We start from the raw sequence: 18,012 nt of genomic DNA, 5'->3' as shown, positions 1-18,012 counted from the left end.
TTGCCCCACGCAGCCTGCTGCTCAGTCATTTAGTTGTCCCTCACTAATCCCCCTGCCAGCCTGGTCGCCCCACATAGCCTGCTGCTCAGTTGGTCGTCCCTCACCAACCCCCCTGCTGGCCTGGTCGCCCCACGCAGCCTGTTCGTTCGTCCATTTGATTGTTTCAGTTGCGATGGTCGCAGAGGCTTTTATATATATAGATATCCAATAATTAGAGTTAGTTCTTTAATATAACAAGAGGCCCGGTGCACAAATTCGTGTTCGAGTGGGGTCCGGCCAGCTTGCCCTGATCGGGCCGATCAGGCTGGGCCAGCCAGGGGGAGGGGCTGCGGGTGGTTGGCTGGCCCTGCCCCCGATTGGGGTGGGGGACTGATCTGGGGCAGGGCCAGCCAGGGGGAGGGGCCTCGGGCAGTTGGCTGGCCAGCCCCGCCCCTGGCCGAACTCCTGATTGAGGGGATAATTTGCATATTAGCCTTTTATTATATAGGATGAGAAGGAAAATGAGCACAGATAGGGACAAATCTCAGTTAATTAACTTAGATCAACTTAAAATCTCTTTTTATTTTGTTTTAAATATATTTTATTGATTTTTTACAGAGAGGAAGGGAGAGAGATAGAGAGTTAGAAACATCGATGAGAGAGAAACATCGATCAGCTGCCTCCTGCACATCTCCCACTGGGGATATGCCCGCAACCAAGGCACACGCCCCTGACCGGAATCGAACCCGGGACCTTTCAGTCCGCAGGCTGACGCTCTATCCACTGAGCCAAACTGGTTTCGGCAACTTAAAATCTCTTTATGGGTTACTTTCTAGAATCATGGTAGCTAAGTATCAAAACTGAAACTATCCTACTTTAGGTACATCATGGGAAGGCAGGGTTCTTTGGAAAAGACAGAAGACAGCATAAAGAGGAGACCAAACATGAGATGGACTGACTCCCTAAAAGAAGCCACAGGCAGGGTCCACAGGCGCTGGGCAGGGTTACTGAGGATAGGACACTGTAGACATCAATATTTGTACAGTCACCAGGAGTCCAACTAACTCAATGGCTCCTAACACACAAGTGGCCAGGAATCTCAGAAATAAGCCCAAGGTCTTGTCATCTTAACCCAGCTCAGGATAATGCATTTTGTGGTTCTGAACAAGAACAGAAGAAGGGAATTCAATTAAAAGGATACTGCGGTGGTCCAGAGGAAAGCCTAGATTAAGGTAGAAGTATACAAATTTATGATCTCTACTTGGATTTCATATAGACATAACAAACTCATGTTCCAGTATAAGCTCCAAATCTTTCCTACCAGTCTGCTCTACCTGTACCTTCCTTTTTTTTCCTTTAAGACAGACTCAAACTTTTGTAGCCATCCTTGGTTCCCCTCAAAACCCTCATCCATTTAGAGAGCCAATCTTGTTGAATCAACCCTCAGAATAGATCCAGAAGCTGACCACTTCTCACTACTCCCCTGCTATCACCCTAGTGCCAGCTACTGTATTTTCTCACCCAGACTAATGAAACAGAGTCCTAATGCTCTCCCTGCTTCTATTCCTATTACTCTACGATCTATTCTTAACATAGTTGCTAAAGTAATCCTTTTAAGCTTAAGCTAAATCATGGTTGCTCAAAGTCATGCAATAGCTCAGAGTAAAAGCCAAAGTCCTTGGAACAGCCTATGGCAGTATTTCTCATGCAACAGAACCATCTGAAAGGCTTGTTAAAACACAAATTGCTGGGCCCTACCATCAAAATTTCTGATTCATTAGGTCTGGAGTGGAACCCAAGAATGTATTTGGACAAAGTTATCAGATGTGTTAGTCCAAGTCTTTTGAGAAGTAGATGCCAAAATGTACAAGAAATTTATTAGGGGAAACACCTGTGAGAGATAATGAAGAGGAACCCAGGAGAGGCTGGGACAGCCTCCAGACTTAGATAAAGCTGATGTTGGTGATCCTGGAAAGCAAAGTACAAAACCATGCTTTGAGAACCACTGGTCAACATGATCTCCATCCTCTCATATCTCTCTAACCTCATTTTATCCTACTCTACTTTCCATCCTCCATTCCAGACACCTGCCTCCAAGCTGTTTGTACTCAGATCTTCCCTTTATTACCCTATATAAAACTGCCACCAGTGCACTTCCCCACCCTATACTGATCCTTCTTATCCTGTTGTACATCTTTTGTTCTAGAGTACTAATTATCATGTAATAAATAAATAAATAAATAAATTTAATGTCTGATCTATTGGTTATTTTCTGTTTCCCATTACTAGAATATAACCTACATGGGACAGAAATCATGGTTTTATTCACCAATATATCCCAAATGCCTAGAGCAGCTCCTGGTACACAGAGGTGCTTAATTAATATCTATAGCATGAATGACATGAATTTCTACAGTTTTAGAAAGCAGAGAAATAGAAAAGGTTAAAACAAAAATCACTGTTAACCATCTATATTTTATTGCTTCAGTGCATCAGATTAGAAGTAAAAGAAAAATGAAGAGTATATTTTAATTGGATGTTTTCTTTTAACTAGAATGGCAATAGAAATACAGATAAATAAAAAATTACAAGATGATATCATATACTTACATTCCTGATACTAATGACACTTTGAACACGTGTTGAGTAGTGGAAGATGGAGTGCCTAAAGCCACATTAAGTGCTCTGTCGATACTGAATGCCATCTGAGAAAGATAGCTTTCTGGCTGCTGTCCATAACCATCGTATGGCACATAGAGGTAAGGAAAGATGCCATGTAGATGAAGACATGTCTTCTGACCTAAAATGTAACACATTATAAAGTTTAGTCTTAGATACATTTAAAAAGTTCAACAGTACAAAGCTCAAAATCATGTCATTTAAATGTTCTATGACAACAGATTATCTAAGGTAAGGGTTGAAGAAAACTAACCCATAATTAAAGCCACCTGTATTAACTATATTTTACAACAGAACATTTAGGAGCATTTTATAAACATAAGTAGTATAGTATGATTTAAGCAGTAGTTTTGGTGGAAGTATGTTTGAATATTTCACCCTCACAATCTAACTAGTTTTATATACTTTGCTGAATCACCCTATAATACGACTTGGCACAGGGTTATAAAGCTTATAAAAATTCACTGAAAGTCAACTAAATAGATCAGTGAATGTCTACCTTGGCATAATGTTTTCAAACAAGAGACTTCTCTAAGATAGAGACAGCTCTAGGTGAAAGGAGAAGGTAAAAATAGTTTCAGTGTGTGGAATTTTGCTACGGGGCGGCGGGGGAGAAGCGTGAGAAGGGAATGGGAAAAAAAAAACAGACAAAAACAAATCAAAAGAAAATCTCTACTGATCAGTGGTCTGTAATGGACTTCTGGATATCTAAATTGCATATTTGATGGAGTGGGACACAGGAGACACAACGAGAGGAGAAAGAAATAAGCACGCACACTTCCCAGAGAGCCATTATATCAGGCAAGGTGAAGAAGGGGTAAATGGTGATTTGCCAACAGACAATCCGGCACAGTCATGATAAAGAAAGTAATATGAGTAAGAACTCACAAAAGAAGTGCCACAGAAACAGTAATGTATCAGTGACAAGGTTAAGTAACAACAGCAACAACAAAAAGCAGAGGCACCACTACTCTCATGATCTGGCAGAGCTGTCTGGAAGTGGTTCCTGTCCCCTGAGAATTGTCCCTAGTTCCCTTTACATCCATGCTATTTATCTAATTTCACATAGAGAGGAGAGCAGCAGTGATGGAAGAACACATCCATTTTTCTCATGCTGTCACTCACTATTCCTGACGTTCCTGCCAACACAATCTCATGCTTCTTGCCCAACCGCTATACTACTCTGTTTCACTGGGCTTTTTCTTTTGGTAGGAAAGGAACTATTTGTTTGATTACTAGTTCCTAAATATAATTTAGAATGATTTATATAAAATATATAGAAAATTGTTCTATGTTCTGTTGTTAACTGTATTTATACTTTTCATAATGAGTAACACCAGCTTGTCTTATTCTGAAGGTACATTATAAGAGAATTAATAAATCTGGAAATTATTACATAAAGTAGAGCAAAACTGGAAAGATAAGTAACATAATGGAATAAGATCAATATCCTTCTGAGTGCAGTACTCTGATTTGAACTATCAACTTTCCACACTTTTGAAAGAATTACAAGCTGTTAGACCAATTTCAGTTTCTATTTTTAGCAGCAGTTATGCTACTTAGTATCAAGGTAATAAAAAATATTTTCAATTAAAAGCAAATTCTTCAGCTAGTTTTATTTCTAAATATGACATGGTACTATTTCCTAACTATTGCAGTTTTTAAATTCTTTTAAAAAACATGTTTTTATTGATTTCAAAGAGGAAGGGAGAGGGAGAGAGAGATAGAAACATCAATAATGAGAGAATTGATAGGCTGCCTCTTGCATGGCCCACACTGGGGATCAAGCTAGCAACCTGGGCATATGCCCCTGACTGGGAATCAAACTGTGACCTCCTGGTTCATAGGTCGACGCTCAACCACTGAGCCATTCTGGCCAAGCTTTTAATACTTCGAATAGAAAAAAAAAAAATTCAGTTATAGTGAGTCTTAAAAAAATATAATTAATTGGTTTACTGATGATCTACTTGAATACCTTTTAAACATCTCATGAAAAAAACATTATAACCATTACCCTGCTGGATATAAACCACAATTTGGTTAAAAGAAACTGGCATGGTAAAGCATGGGATAAGAAAGATGGAGAGACAGAGAAGTATTCCCTTTTAAGTTGACAAATCTAAGATCAGTGATTACTGAATTACTAGTATAACAGTATATTTATAAGAACTATTGTAAGTTCCTAAAATATTAATTTTATAGTCCATATATTTTAATAGAAATCTGGGTAAATTTAAGAGACCCAATCATACAATATGATTTTTATTAATGATTTATTTATAGGAAGGGTGTTCACGAAGTTCACATATTTTTTTCTTTTTGTTTCTTTTTTTTCATTCTTGCTATTCTTTTCTTCTTCTTTCACATATTTTTAAAAAAATATTTATTTTCACATCTCCTGTGAAGTAGGCACCAGAGGAATTACCTTTCTATTTATAGACTTTGGAACTACAATAATTTGTGGTATATGACTTAGGAGGGAGAAGCAGAAATGATTTATTCAGCAGGCACTGGACTAAGTGCTTTAAATATATTTCTAAAACTTAGAATAGTATCATAAACTTTAACTTTCCTAAAGTCACAAGATATTAAGTAATTGAATCAGGATTTGAAAACAGATTAATAAAAATCTAAAATCAATGCTTTTTCCATTTCACTATGTTGGTTCAAGTTAATGTTGGGTTCCTTAATCCTTAATTTCCCAGTTCTTATTTTGTCCTGAAAATACCTGTTTCCTTATCTGACTCTCTCCCAAATTCTTTGGGAGCTGGTGCTGTGTTTGAATGATCGTAATATCCCCAGGACCCAGCACAAACACATAGTAAGTGCTAAATAAACATATCCTATATAATAAACGGGCAATATGCAAATAGACTGAATGGCAGAACAACCGAACAACCAATCAAAGTGTAATATGCTAATGATATGATGAGGCTGCTCAACTGCTTGCTATATGTGCACTGACTACCAGGGGGCAGACAGTCAACTGGTCGACCAGTCGCGACATGCACTGACCGTCAGGGGGCTTGCACTGACCACCAGGGGGCAGATGCTCTGACCGGGAGGTTAGCTTGCTGCTGGGGTCCGGCCGATCAGGACTGAGCGAGATGGACCAGACACACCCTGGAGCCTTCCCGCGGTCCCTCCCCGGCCCGATTGTGCACCAGTGGGGTCCCTCAGCCTGGCCTGCACCCTCTCGCAACCCAGGACCCCTCAGGGGATGTCCGAGAGCCGGTTTCAGCCCGATCCTGCAGGCCACACCCCTTGGGAGGGCACCAGACGCAGGGCTCATGGCTGGTGAGTGCTGCAGCAGCAGCGCGAACCTTTCCCGATCGGGACTGATTGGGCGCGAGCCCGCAGCAGGCACAGTGGGGCTGGGATGAGCAGGAGTGGCAGGTAGGAGCTGCACGCAGGGTTGAACTGCGGGTTTCAGCCCAATCCCTGCAGGCCACCCAGAGGGACCCCACCCATGCACAGATTCGTGCACCGGACCCCTAGTATTAAATAAATGAATAAACCCTCAGCAAAACAGAATAACTGCTTAAGGAGAAAGACTGTGAATATCTGAAAAAAAAATCTATAAAAACAGAGCGACTCTGATACAACTAATGGAATTACCATCAGGGTTACTATAAAAAGTATAGGTATTGTAAAGCATCCCCAGCTTATTGCATTTTCCTACCATGAATGACCTGAAGTCCCATGCAAAGCTGTAGTCACTGCATCCAAACAAGTGTACCTTCCTCTGATTCTCCAGCAGCTGGTGATAGTTCAGTGCAGGGGTCCTCAAACTACGGCCCGCGGGCCAACATGCGGCCCGCCGAAAACATTTATCCGGCCCGCAGGGGTTTTTGCCACTGTGTGCATAGGAATTTGTTCATAGTTTTTTTTAAACTATAGTCTGGCCCTCCAACGGTCTGAGGGACAGTGAACTGGTCCCTTATTTAAAAAGTTTGAGGACCCCTGGTTCAGTGTCTTACTCACCACCCTCTCTCAATGACAACCCCCTGAAGAACAACTACAGCATAGTAAAAAACTCCTGGCCTAGCACTAATGACTCTAATACAGAAGAGTATCATAGAATATAATGAGAAACGAGATAAATTAAGAAACTTTCAAAAAGATATATAAGGAAAGAAAAATGTGTAAAAACAAATGTAAGAGTCAATTTCTTTTTAGCAGTATTATGTCTTTGATTATTGTAAAACTTGTAGTTCTATAATAGCACTGCTTTATCTTGATAAAGATATACTTCCCTCCATCAGCTTTACCCCTCAAAAATGTGTGGAGCCACATGCTGTTAAGTCCCTTAGAGATAAACTAGTCTACCATAAGTTAGGATTATGTTCAGTTGTGAGAAAATGCCCTAAAATCAGTGGCTTAGGTATTAAATTAGGCTTCTCTAGCATAAAAGACATCCAGAGGTAAGTAGTTGGGAATAAGGACTCAGGTTTAGTGACCTAATTAAGAGGAACCTTTGGCTTCAGGCCTGAGGCTTTTCCTATACTCCAAGGAGTTCCACACAGTTTTAAAAGAATATTTTTATAAAACTAGTGAAAGCTGTGCCATTTTGAAACATTACTAGATGATTTGAGGTTCTTTTTCTTATAAGATTTTTAAAAATTGATATTTAGAGAGAGAAAGGGAGAGGGAGAGAGAGAAACAATGATGTGAGAGCAGAACATTGACTGGCTGCCTCCTGCACTCCCCCAACTGGGGATTGACCAGTGTACTCAGACAATCCCCAACCAACTGAGCCACACTACCCAGGGTTCATTTGAGATTCTTAAATGATTTAGGATATTAGCTATTTCTAGGTAACATATGGATGCAAAGAAAGAAAATATGGCTACTTTCTGAATGCCCCCCTTATGGTCGTGCCAAACTGAATTAAGGCAACAAGTCCAGTAGGGATCTGGATGATTTCTGGGAGAATAAGTCTATATACATAGGTTTCTTTTTTGTTTGTTTGTTTTTGTTATATATATATCAATGATAGGAGAGAATCATTGATCTGCTGCCTCCTGCATACCCCCCACTGGGGATCAAACCCGCAACCCGGGCATGTGCCCTGACCAGGAATCGAACCATGGCCGCCTAGTTCATAGGTCGATGCTCAACCACTGAGCCACACCAGCGGGGCTGTATATAGGTTTCAAAAAATTGTTAAGAGTTTGAAATTTCTTTTAAAAAAATATTTTTATTGATTTCAGAAAGGAAGACAGAGGGAGAGAGAGATAGAAACATCAATGAGAAAGAATCATTGATCAGCTGCTTCCTGCATGCTCCACATGGGGATGGAGCCCATAACCCAGGCTGTGACCGGGAATTGAACTGTGACCTCCAGGTTCCTAGGTCGACACTCAACCACTGAGCCATGCTGGCTGGGCATCTTCTTCTATATCTTAAGTGCCTGGATTTGGTCTCTTAATAAAATTGTGCATCTAAAAATCTTATTAGTTTATTCCTAGCAAAATTACCTTTATTTTTGTAGATCCATGTTCCATAAACAGAAAGACTAACACATACCATTACTCTAATTCTAGGGTCTGCAAATTTCTTGTGTAAAGTGGCAGATAGCAAATATTTTAGGCTTTATGGGCCATACTATCTCTGATACAACTACTTAATTCTGCTGTAGTAGCCTGAAAGCTGCCGTAGGCAGTACTTAAGTGAATGGGCATGGCTGTGTTCCAATAAAATTTCATTTACAAAAACAATGAGAGGGATTTGGTCCATGGATAGTAGTTTCCCAATCCCTATTCTGACTGACTAGACTTCATCATCCAGAATGGAAAAGTTTACTGTCTTCTTTTTTAGTAACTACAATCAAAATCATGTTGGCCTAAGAGTATCTTAAAAGATTTAATAAGAAATGCTTATTTTATAATTTGCAAACCCTATTTCCCAAATCTCAAACTCAATCGACACAAAATTTTCAATAAAACTCTACAGAGCTATCACACAAAAAATCTTGGTATGTGAACAGGAAAACTTATGTGTATAGAATTTTTCAGATTTCCTTCCTAGAATACCTTTTCTAAAAGTTTTATATCACAATCACTAACTCAATCTGCTTCCTTCTGGTCTTCCTTTGCTTCTTTCTAAATTTTCACCCCATCTTTCTTTCCCCACCCCATAAAACTACAAAATGAACCAAACAAAACTCCTCATACTCACAATTAGAAGGCAAGTATTATAGCACCTATTCTCATTTTTAAAAGTCTTAAGAATATACTAAGTTAGCCTTAGAAATTACATTTTCAGAATTTATCCTAAGCAAAAAATTAAAAATATACCTGAAGATTTAGATATTATGATGCTAAGACAGTATTACTAACAACAGTGAAAAAATAATAAAGACAATATAAATTTCCAAAAATAGATTAAGTAATTATGGTATATTGGTATCATGAAATAGATTCATACCAAATTCTGCTTGCTGCCTGTTTTTGTAAATAAAATTTTATTGGCATACATCATACACATTTGCTCTACTCAGAGTTGACCTAAAATATATACTATGTAGCCCTTTACAGAAAAAGTTTGCCAACCTCAGCAACAGTTGGTGTGGAAGTATATTTTCTAGCATGAAGCAATGTTTATGCTATATTTATTCCAGGTGACATTCAGGTTTATTTCAATTATAAAACTACATATAAACATTAAACCATACAATGGGTGAATTTTTTCCTTTTTGCATATAATAAAATTGTGCAACTAGGCAATTACAGTATGGTAATTCTATATCCAGAAGTATCTAACTAAGATTGTGAGACTACAGGAAGGCTTCTGAGAAGTAGCAACAAAAAAAGCAAAGTAAGAAAGAATGTTACAGTATATACTAGAGAGAACATGGCATGGTCTAGCAACAGAAAAAATGTAGTTAAAATGGAGCAAGGTGTGCAATGAAGAGAAAGGCAAAGTGTGTGTGCACAGACTGTGATCTGTATTAATTTGCATTTTATAAAGTTCCCTTGTGGACACATTGTGGAGAAGCTGGGAAGAGAATATACTAGTAACAGGAGGCTGCTAGAGTAATTCAGGTGGGAGATGTCAGTAGAGATTGAGAAACTATCAAGAAGGATTGGGGCATAGAATCAAGAGGTAACTGACTGGATATTAGGGGTAGGGTAAAGGAGAAAGAATCAAAGATGACCCAAATTTTTGGTTTAGGCAACTGGATGACTGGAAACATCATTTAAAGAAAACCGAGAAAGAAGATAGGTTGATTTAGTTTTGAATTTATGGAATCTTATGTCTACAGATAAAGATTTACATTAAGCACAATTAGATACACAGATGTAGAGCTTATGAGAGAGATCTAGGCTAGAAAAGAAAGATTGGAAAGTATGAGTAACAATGGGATAATCAGGAAGAATAAACAAGAGAAGGGCCCTAAGCCAGAAACTTAAGAAATACTAATACCTACAGGAGAAACAGAGGAATTTGATTTATGTGGGATGTGAGAGAATGAGCCTCTGAGAAGGTTGCCAGGCAGGTGACAGTCAGTGAATAATTGAGCATTTTAGTATGTTAGCCATGGAACCAGAGTTCCAAGGATCCAGTAGAAATGCATTAAGAGAAGGCAATCAACAAGAAGCTGAATAAAAGACTGGAAGCAGGATGCAGATAAAAGTATACAGGACTGGGAAGAGGCACTTCCAGTTTGGCAGAGGAAGGATCTTTGTAACCCTCTCCTCAAAAAGCAACAAGAACATTTGTAAATACTGTCAAAATCAAGTTTTTTTTCAGCTCTGTAGGATAACTAAAGGCTTGTGACAAACTAAGTAGTGTTTTTTAAAATAGGATTAGTCTTCTTTTGTAATTATTATTATTTTTTTAGAGAGAGAGAGAGGAAGGGAGGGAGAGAGAAACATTGGCTTGCTATTCCACCCATGTGTGCATTCATTGATTGACTCTTGCATGCACCCTAACCGATGATTGAACCCACAACCTTGGAGCATCAGGATGATGCTCCAATCAACCAAGCCACCCAGCCAGGGCTAAGTAGTGTTTATTAAAACAAAAAGCAAGCAAGCAAACAAACAAAAAACACACAGTTGCCTCTTAGCAATAATAGCAAGCTTTGTGGTATTCTAACTTGCCCTAACCCAATCCCCCCTGCTCCCCAAGCTCCTGGGTAGCCTTGAAAACCAAACTCTTATAACTACAGTAGCTATGCAAACCAATAACCAAAGAGGCACTGGAGAGGCCAGAATAGATTCGGAGTTCTCCAAAGCCCCATTCTCAAAAAACTGTCACTATTTGACCTGCCTGGCAGCTTGCTGAAAAGCTCCATTCTCAGGGCTTGCTTTTATTTGATCAGACTCAGAGCTCACTCTATGTGCAGAGTGCTATCCACAACATTTTTGTTGAAAACAATCAGAAGCAACTGTTTAACATCACAGCTGTCTAAAGGAATTTTACCAGTTGCAGCTAACAAGACACGGAACAAAAAACTTAAAAGGAAAAACTGAGGAATGAAATGCCCATAAATGGCTTTGAAAAACTCTAACAGGGTTCTGGGAATGTAAAAGGCTATGCACATGTGTGGAGCTGTATGCATGATCAGGAAGACCTGAGAAACTTCTAATCTTTCACTTCTGGTTAACCTTGAGACTGAGCTCCAACACACAGAAAGACCCCTCAACAAAAGCTAGAAAGAGACCTACTGGCTCAAGGCATTTAAAGACATCTCTGGCCAATCATAAACTGACCACTAAACTATCTGGGCAGACTTCAAAAAATAGAGACTGTACAGAATCAGCCCAAAAAAATCACTAAAGAAACAGCAACACAAACAACAGAGCAAAAACAAATCTTGGGGGTGTAAGAAATATGATTTTCATAACTGTTCCATTATTTAAAATATCTAGTGTTCAATAACAGAAAAATCTAAAACATACAAAGAAACAGGGAAGTATGACTCATACATAGAAAAAAAAAAAGTAGTGGACAGAAATTGTCCCGGAAGAAGTCCAGACATTTATCTTACTAGACAAAGACTTTAAACAGGTATTATAAACATTTCAAACAACTAAAGGAACTCCTGTCTGAAGAATTTCAGGAAAGTTTGAGAATCATATCTTTCCTAATAGCAAATATAAATAAAGAGATAATATTTTATTTAAAAAAATAATTTGGGAATTTGGGAAATGAAAAGCACAGTAGCTAAAATGAAAAATTTATTAGAGGGGGTCGATAGCACATTTGAACTGGCAGAAGAAAAAAAAAAACTAAATTCGAGGACAGGTGAGAAGAAATCCTCCAATCTGAGGAACCATAAGAATAAAGAACTAACAAAGCCTCAAATATCTGTGGGACTCCAGTAAGCATACCAACATATACATAATGTGAGTCTTAGAGAGAGAGGAGAGAAAAAGAAAGAATATTTTATGAAACAATAGCCCAAAACTTCCCAAATTTGATGGGAAACATTAATCTGCATTGTAAGAGGTTCAACAGACTCCAAGTAAGATAACACTTAAAGAGAACCACACTAGATATATGATTGCTGAACTATTAAAAGACAAAGAAAAAGCAGCAAAAGCAATTCATCATGAACATAGTTTCCACAATAAGATAAATAGCTGACTTCTCATTAGAAATCATGGAGGCCAGAAGACAGTGGGCTGATATAGTTAGTAGAAAAGATTCAACGAAGAATTCTATATATAGCAAATCTAATCTTCAAAAAACAAGGGAAAGCTGGCTGAGGTGGGGAAAAAAGAAGAAATTAAGACATTGCCAGATAAATAAAAATTGAGAGAATTTGTTTCTAGCAGACTTGTCATACAAGAAATATTAAAGGGTATTTAAGTTGAAGCTCAAATGAAAGGGCAATAGACAGTAATTCAAGTCCACACTAAGCAAGAAGGAAGCACCAGTAAAGTAAACACATAGGTAAATACAAAAGATAATAGAAATGTATTTTTAACTCTTTTCTTCCATCTCATTTAAAGGACAGGTACATAAAATAATTTTAGTTGTGTTAATGGGGTTGTACAAATGGGGTTATACTGAAGCAAAGTTTTTATATGCTATTAAAATTAAATTGGGATTAATCCAAACTATACTGTTTTAAATTAAAATGTTAAGTATAACACAGAGCAACCACAAAGAAAATAGCTTAAAAAATTATACAAGATAATAACAGAATTAAAATAGTATACTAGGAACTATTTCTTTAGCATAAAAGAAAGCTGTAATAGAAGAATGGAGCAACAAAAAAGCATAGGCATAGAGAAGACAAATAGCAAAATGGCAGGTATAAAACTATATAGAACTGAAGGACACATTATGTCTTTGCCTACTCAATGGGGAAAATCAATTTCACAATTTTACGTTCACCAGTAAATTTGGGATACTATCCAAATGAGATTTTACAGAAACATCACAAGCCAAAGAAACTCTGGGTGTTAGAATCCTTTACCTCAGCTATGTCTCACATGTGCTCAATACATTTCCTTGAATTAATATATTCTATAACCAGAAGAATCATCACTGAAGAAATAGAAAAAAGACTGATGTAAAGAGTATTTTTTTAAGAGAACAAAGAATATATTAGTATTTAGAGGACAAACACTGTAACTTCATCTCATTCTTGAAGGACTAGCTCACCTGCTAATTCAAGGAACAGCTCACTTGCTAATTCAACTATACATGCCTTCTGTAACGCTCAAAAGTAAGTTTAAAACGTATTTCCTCATTTATGTCCTTGTAGCACATATATAAATCTATTATGGCACTTATCACATTATGCTATATATATGTTTATACACAGTGGAATCACATCATCTATGCATGTTATTGGCTAAAAGCAATGGGAAGAGACACAGAGAAAGAGACCAAATGAATAAATATGACAACACAATTAAATGGTGCCAGTGTGTCCAGTCAATAATTTATTTAGTGACATGAGGCACAGTTTATAAATCTATTGTTCATTAGTTAGTCTCAGTTACTTTGTGCCTCTAACAGTGGAAGCATCTCCTGTTGAGAGAGGCAACTAAGTGTGATTCTATTATTTAAAAGACACAGTTCATAGTTTTCATAAAACATGGCTCTAACTATGGGCCAACTATTTCAACTAGACTCAACTGAGGAAACAGTGATTACTACGTTTACCGGTTAATAATGCAGATTTTTTTCAATAGATGGAGTTACACATGTTGATATATAGGCGATTTGATATGTATGCTATTTTGTTGTATTGACAGTAAGCTTCAAAACTTCACATGTCAAATTTTATGAAGGTGTTAACATCATAGATATTTTTACGCTTAAAAATGTTGAATTTCATGCCAAAAAAAGAGCATTTGCGGGAAGTTTTAATTCATTGCTTTATTTTGAAGAAAAGTGCTGCTGAATACTTCGGGAAGCTTATGGTGAACATGCTCCATTTCAAGATACTTGTGAATGCTAATGCTGGTTTAAGTGCTTTAAAAGTGATGATTTCGATGTGAAAGACAAAGAACGTCCAGGTCAACCGAAAAAGTTTGAAGACCAACAATTACAAGATGCGTGTCAAACTCAAAAACAACTTGCAGAAAGATTAAATGTTGCTCAGCAAACAATTTCCGATTGTTTACCAGCAATGGGAAATATTTTAAAGGAAGGAAAATGGGTGCCACATCAACTGAACGAAAGACAAATGGAAAACTGAAAAGTCATCAGTAAAATGTTGCTTCAATGGCACGAAAGAAAGTCTTTTTTGCATCGAATTGTGACTGGCGATGAAAAGTGGATTTATTTTGAGAATCCCAAATGCACAAAATCATGGGTTGATCCAGGTCAACCATCAACATCGACTGCAAGGCCAAATCGCTTCGGAAAGAAGAAATGATCTGCGTTTGGTGGGATCAGGAAGGTGTGGTGTATTATGCGCTTCTAAAACCAGGTGTAATCGTTAATACTGATTGCTCCTGACAACAAATAATCGTAAAACAACCAGAACATGCCAGAAGACACGGCAAAGTAATTTTGCTTCATGATGACCCACCATCACACACTTCAAAACCAGTTAAAGATACAAGATCTTGCCTGGGAAGTATTAATGTCCCCCCCCCCCCCCCGCCCCCGGCCGCTGTATTCATCAGACCTTGCTCCTTCAGATTACCACTTGTTCCGATCAATGGCACACGCACTTTCTGAGCAGCACTTCAAAACATACGAAGAAGTGGAAAACTGGGGCTTTGAATGGTTTGCCTCCAAACAAGAAAAGTTCTATTGGGACGGTATCCACAAATTACCTGGAAGATGTAGCTAGCGATGGACATTACTTTGAATAAAGCACTTTTGATATTTCTCTTGAAATAATCGTGTTTTCTTTGATTACCAAATCCGCATTATTAACCGATACATCTAGTAGTATCTGTATCTGAGGTAAACTAAGCTGCTGGACTTGTAGAAAGATAGTATGGCAGATTTCATGCAATTTAAGATATTGTCAAGGCTAATTCTGCCTATGAGGTTTTAATCTCATACCTTTACTTCAGAACCCAATCCTCATGTAATATGCAACATCACTGTCTCTGTCTCCACACTTACATGTGTGACTTCCTTGAACATAAGCATCATGTCTTCTCATTCTTCCTATTCTCAATGCCTAGCCAAGAGCCTGGAATATAGTGGGTGTTTAATACCTGGCTGATAAGTACGTGTAATACAGATAAAATTTGGTCTTTGTGCCCAGTTTTTGGCACAGAGCTCCTAAAACGCTGGGAATTTCCTTTATGGTAGGAGTATTTTTTGTTTTTCATAACAACCCCTTTTGATCATATCTGAATTTATGCTGAGATGACTTTTGGTGGGGTCTTCAGATAGCTTTGCAATGGGGGCTGGTTGCCAGAGGAACCAACCATATAATCAGTGCTGAAACTTTCAACTCTATTCCCCCCTACCTCACATTCAGGAAGGAGGGGGGTCTTTAAGATTTAGTTCAATCATCAATAGCCAATGATTTAATCACTGATGCCTTTGTAATGAAGCGTCAATAAAAACTCTTGACTAATGAGGTGTTGAGAAACATCCTAGTTAGTAAACATGGATTGTGCATCCCAACTGCAGGGACAGAAGCATCTCAGCTCAGGACCCTTCTGAACCTTGCCCTATGTATCTCTTCGTCTGACATTTGATTTGTATCCTTTATAATAAATGTATAAGTATAGCATTTTCTTGAGTTCTGTGAGATGGTCTAGCAATTTACCAAACCTGGAGAGGAGAGAAGGGTCATGGGAATTCCCCAATTTGCAGTCAGCTGGGCAGAAGTGCGGGTAGCTTAGAGACCCCATTTGTGGCAGCATCTGAAGTACAGGTAGTCTTGATGCCCTACCCTGTGGGGTCTGCACTAACTTTGGTTAGTTGGTGTCACAATTTAATTAAATTATAGAATACCCATAAGTTGATTTCAGAGAATTCACAATTTATTGTTGGAAAACCGATGCAAATGAACATCTTTTTCATACTGAGTAACTCCTAAGAGGTCTTTCAACTAAGTCTAGTATAAAATTTGACTGCTTTTATTATATTTTTCCTTATAATTTCTTATGAATATATCATTATAATGCTAATGATATATTTGTAACGAATGCCCTCTTATTTTCCCCTATTTGCAAGGGGACTAACTGGACTGAATTAAGGACCAACTTTCCATATTAAACAACAGTCAAATAAACAGCAAAATACAACACACAAACTCTTTTATGATGAGTATGTCAAGAAACTGATGCAATGACATGAACAAAGTTCATATGTACTTGTTTGCAGTTATTATTATAGAAAAAAAATCAGTAATTACCTTGACTTTCACAGTGACTGCAAACCTCAGTTTGGGTACTGCTTCAAGACCCACACACCATGGTTTATCATATTTTTCTAAAAAGCCCAGCCTTAAAAAATTAAACTGTCAGCAGTGGTTTTAAGCCAAAATCTCAAAACAAGAACAACAACAACAAAAAACCCACAAAAAAACAATGTGTACATTTCAGACTAAATGTCATAAAAGTAACCAGCGTTTATTATTGCTATAAAAACTAAAATTCTGGTTTGTAAAATAAATATTGTTTTAGTTTCAGACATTTTATCCAGAATGGTCACGACACTAATCCTTGTGGTATTTTAATTGAAAGGTAAAAAATCCAAGGTTTCAAAGTAAAATTAATAACCTGATTGCAATGTGAAAATTCACCTCAGACTATTTAAAGCAATATTAATAGCTAATCAAGATAAATTTATTGTCTAGTTAAATTTGTATATAAATGTTTGCATTTTCTTTCAAAGATACATACATAATGTTATAGCTAATTAGATTATGCAAATCTAGTAAATTGTTCAACCATACTTTCTGATAGCCGAACACTAAATGACCTTAAAATTTTACCTATCCACAAAGAGGTAAAAAAGACAACCTACCAAATAAGAGAAACTTCTGGGAAATCATACTTGTATATAGAATAAACAACTCTTGTAACTCAATAATAAAAAGACTTTTAAAAAACTCAATTTTAAAACAAAAGGAAGACATTTCTCCAAGAAGACATAAATGGCCAATACGTATGTGAAAAGATGCTCAATGGCAGTAGCTATCCGTGAAATGCAAATGAAAAAACAAAACAAAATACCACTTCACACCCACTATGTTGGCTATAATAATAAAGTCAGATAATAACAAATGTGGAGTAATTGGAGACTTCATACACTGCTGGTGGCAATGTTAAATGGTGTAGCTCCTTCCTCAAAGGTTAAACATAGTTATATATGACCAACCATTCTACTCCCAGATATATGTCCAAGATAAATGAAAATATACTTCCACACAAAAACTTGTACGTGAATGTTCATAACAGCATTATTCATGGTAGACATAAGGTGGTGTGAAACCAAATGTCCATCAACTGAAGAATGGGTAACTATAATGTGGAATATCCATACAATGTGGAATATTTATTTAGCCATAAAAAGGAATAGAGCACTGATACATGCCCCAACATGAATAAACTATGGAAAAATGCTAAGTTAAAGAAGCCAGACACAAAAGATTATATATTGTATGATTCTGTTTATCTGAAATGTCCAGAATAAGTAAGTTTATAGGGATAGAAAGGTTATTAGTGGTTGGAAGGGCTGATGGTGTTGGATGGAATGGGTAGTAATTGCTATTGAATGACATTTCTTTTTAGAGTGCTAAAAATGTTCTAAAATCAATTGTAGTGATGGTTGCGCAACTCTGTGAATATACAGTGGGGCCTTGACTTACGAGTGTCCCGACTAACGAGTTTTTTGAGATACCAGCTGTCAGCCGATTTTTTGCATTGAGTTGATAGAGTAATTTGAGTTAACGAGCTCCTTAAC

General features: G+C 37.5%; 1 protein-coding gene across 11 annotated transcripts in view; it reads right to left on the bottom strand.

Annotated features, from left to right (window-relative positions):
* Window positions 1-18,012, bottom strand: part of REV3L (REV3-like, polymerase (DNA directed), zeta, catalytic subunit) — a 166,210-nt gene that overhangs the window by 113,516 nt on the left and 34,682 nt on the right. For 10 of the 11 annotated variants that reach the window (XM_014531311.1, XM_014531312.1, XM_014531309.1 and 7 more), the window contains one exon: window positions 2,590-2,779. In XM_014531311.1, coding sequence (XP_014386797.1) covers window positions 2,590-2,779 — 190 coding nt within the window. Of the gene's footprint in view, window positions 1-2,589; window positions 2,780-18,012 lie in introns of those variants that run through there. The other variant, XM_014531315.1, reaches the window with a different exon arrangement.

The sequence above is a fragment of the Myotis brandtii genome, unplaced genomic scaffold (genome assembly GCF_000412655.1).
Source record: "Myotis brandtii unplaced genomic scaffold, ASM41265v1 scaffold8, whole genome shotgun sequence".
Classification (NCBI taxonomy): domain Eukaryota; kingdom Metazoa; phylum Chordata; class Mammalia; order Chiroptera; family Vespertilionidae; genus Myotis; species Myotis brandtii.
Note: the sequence above shows the minus strand (reverse complement) of the source record. Positions and strands in the feature narration are given on the sequence as shown.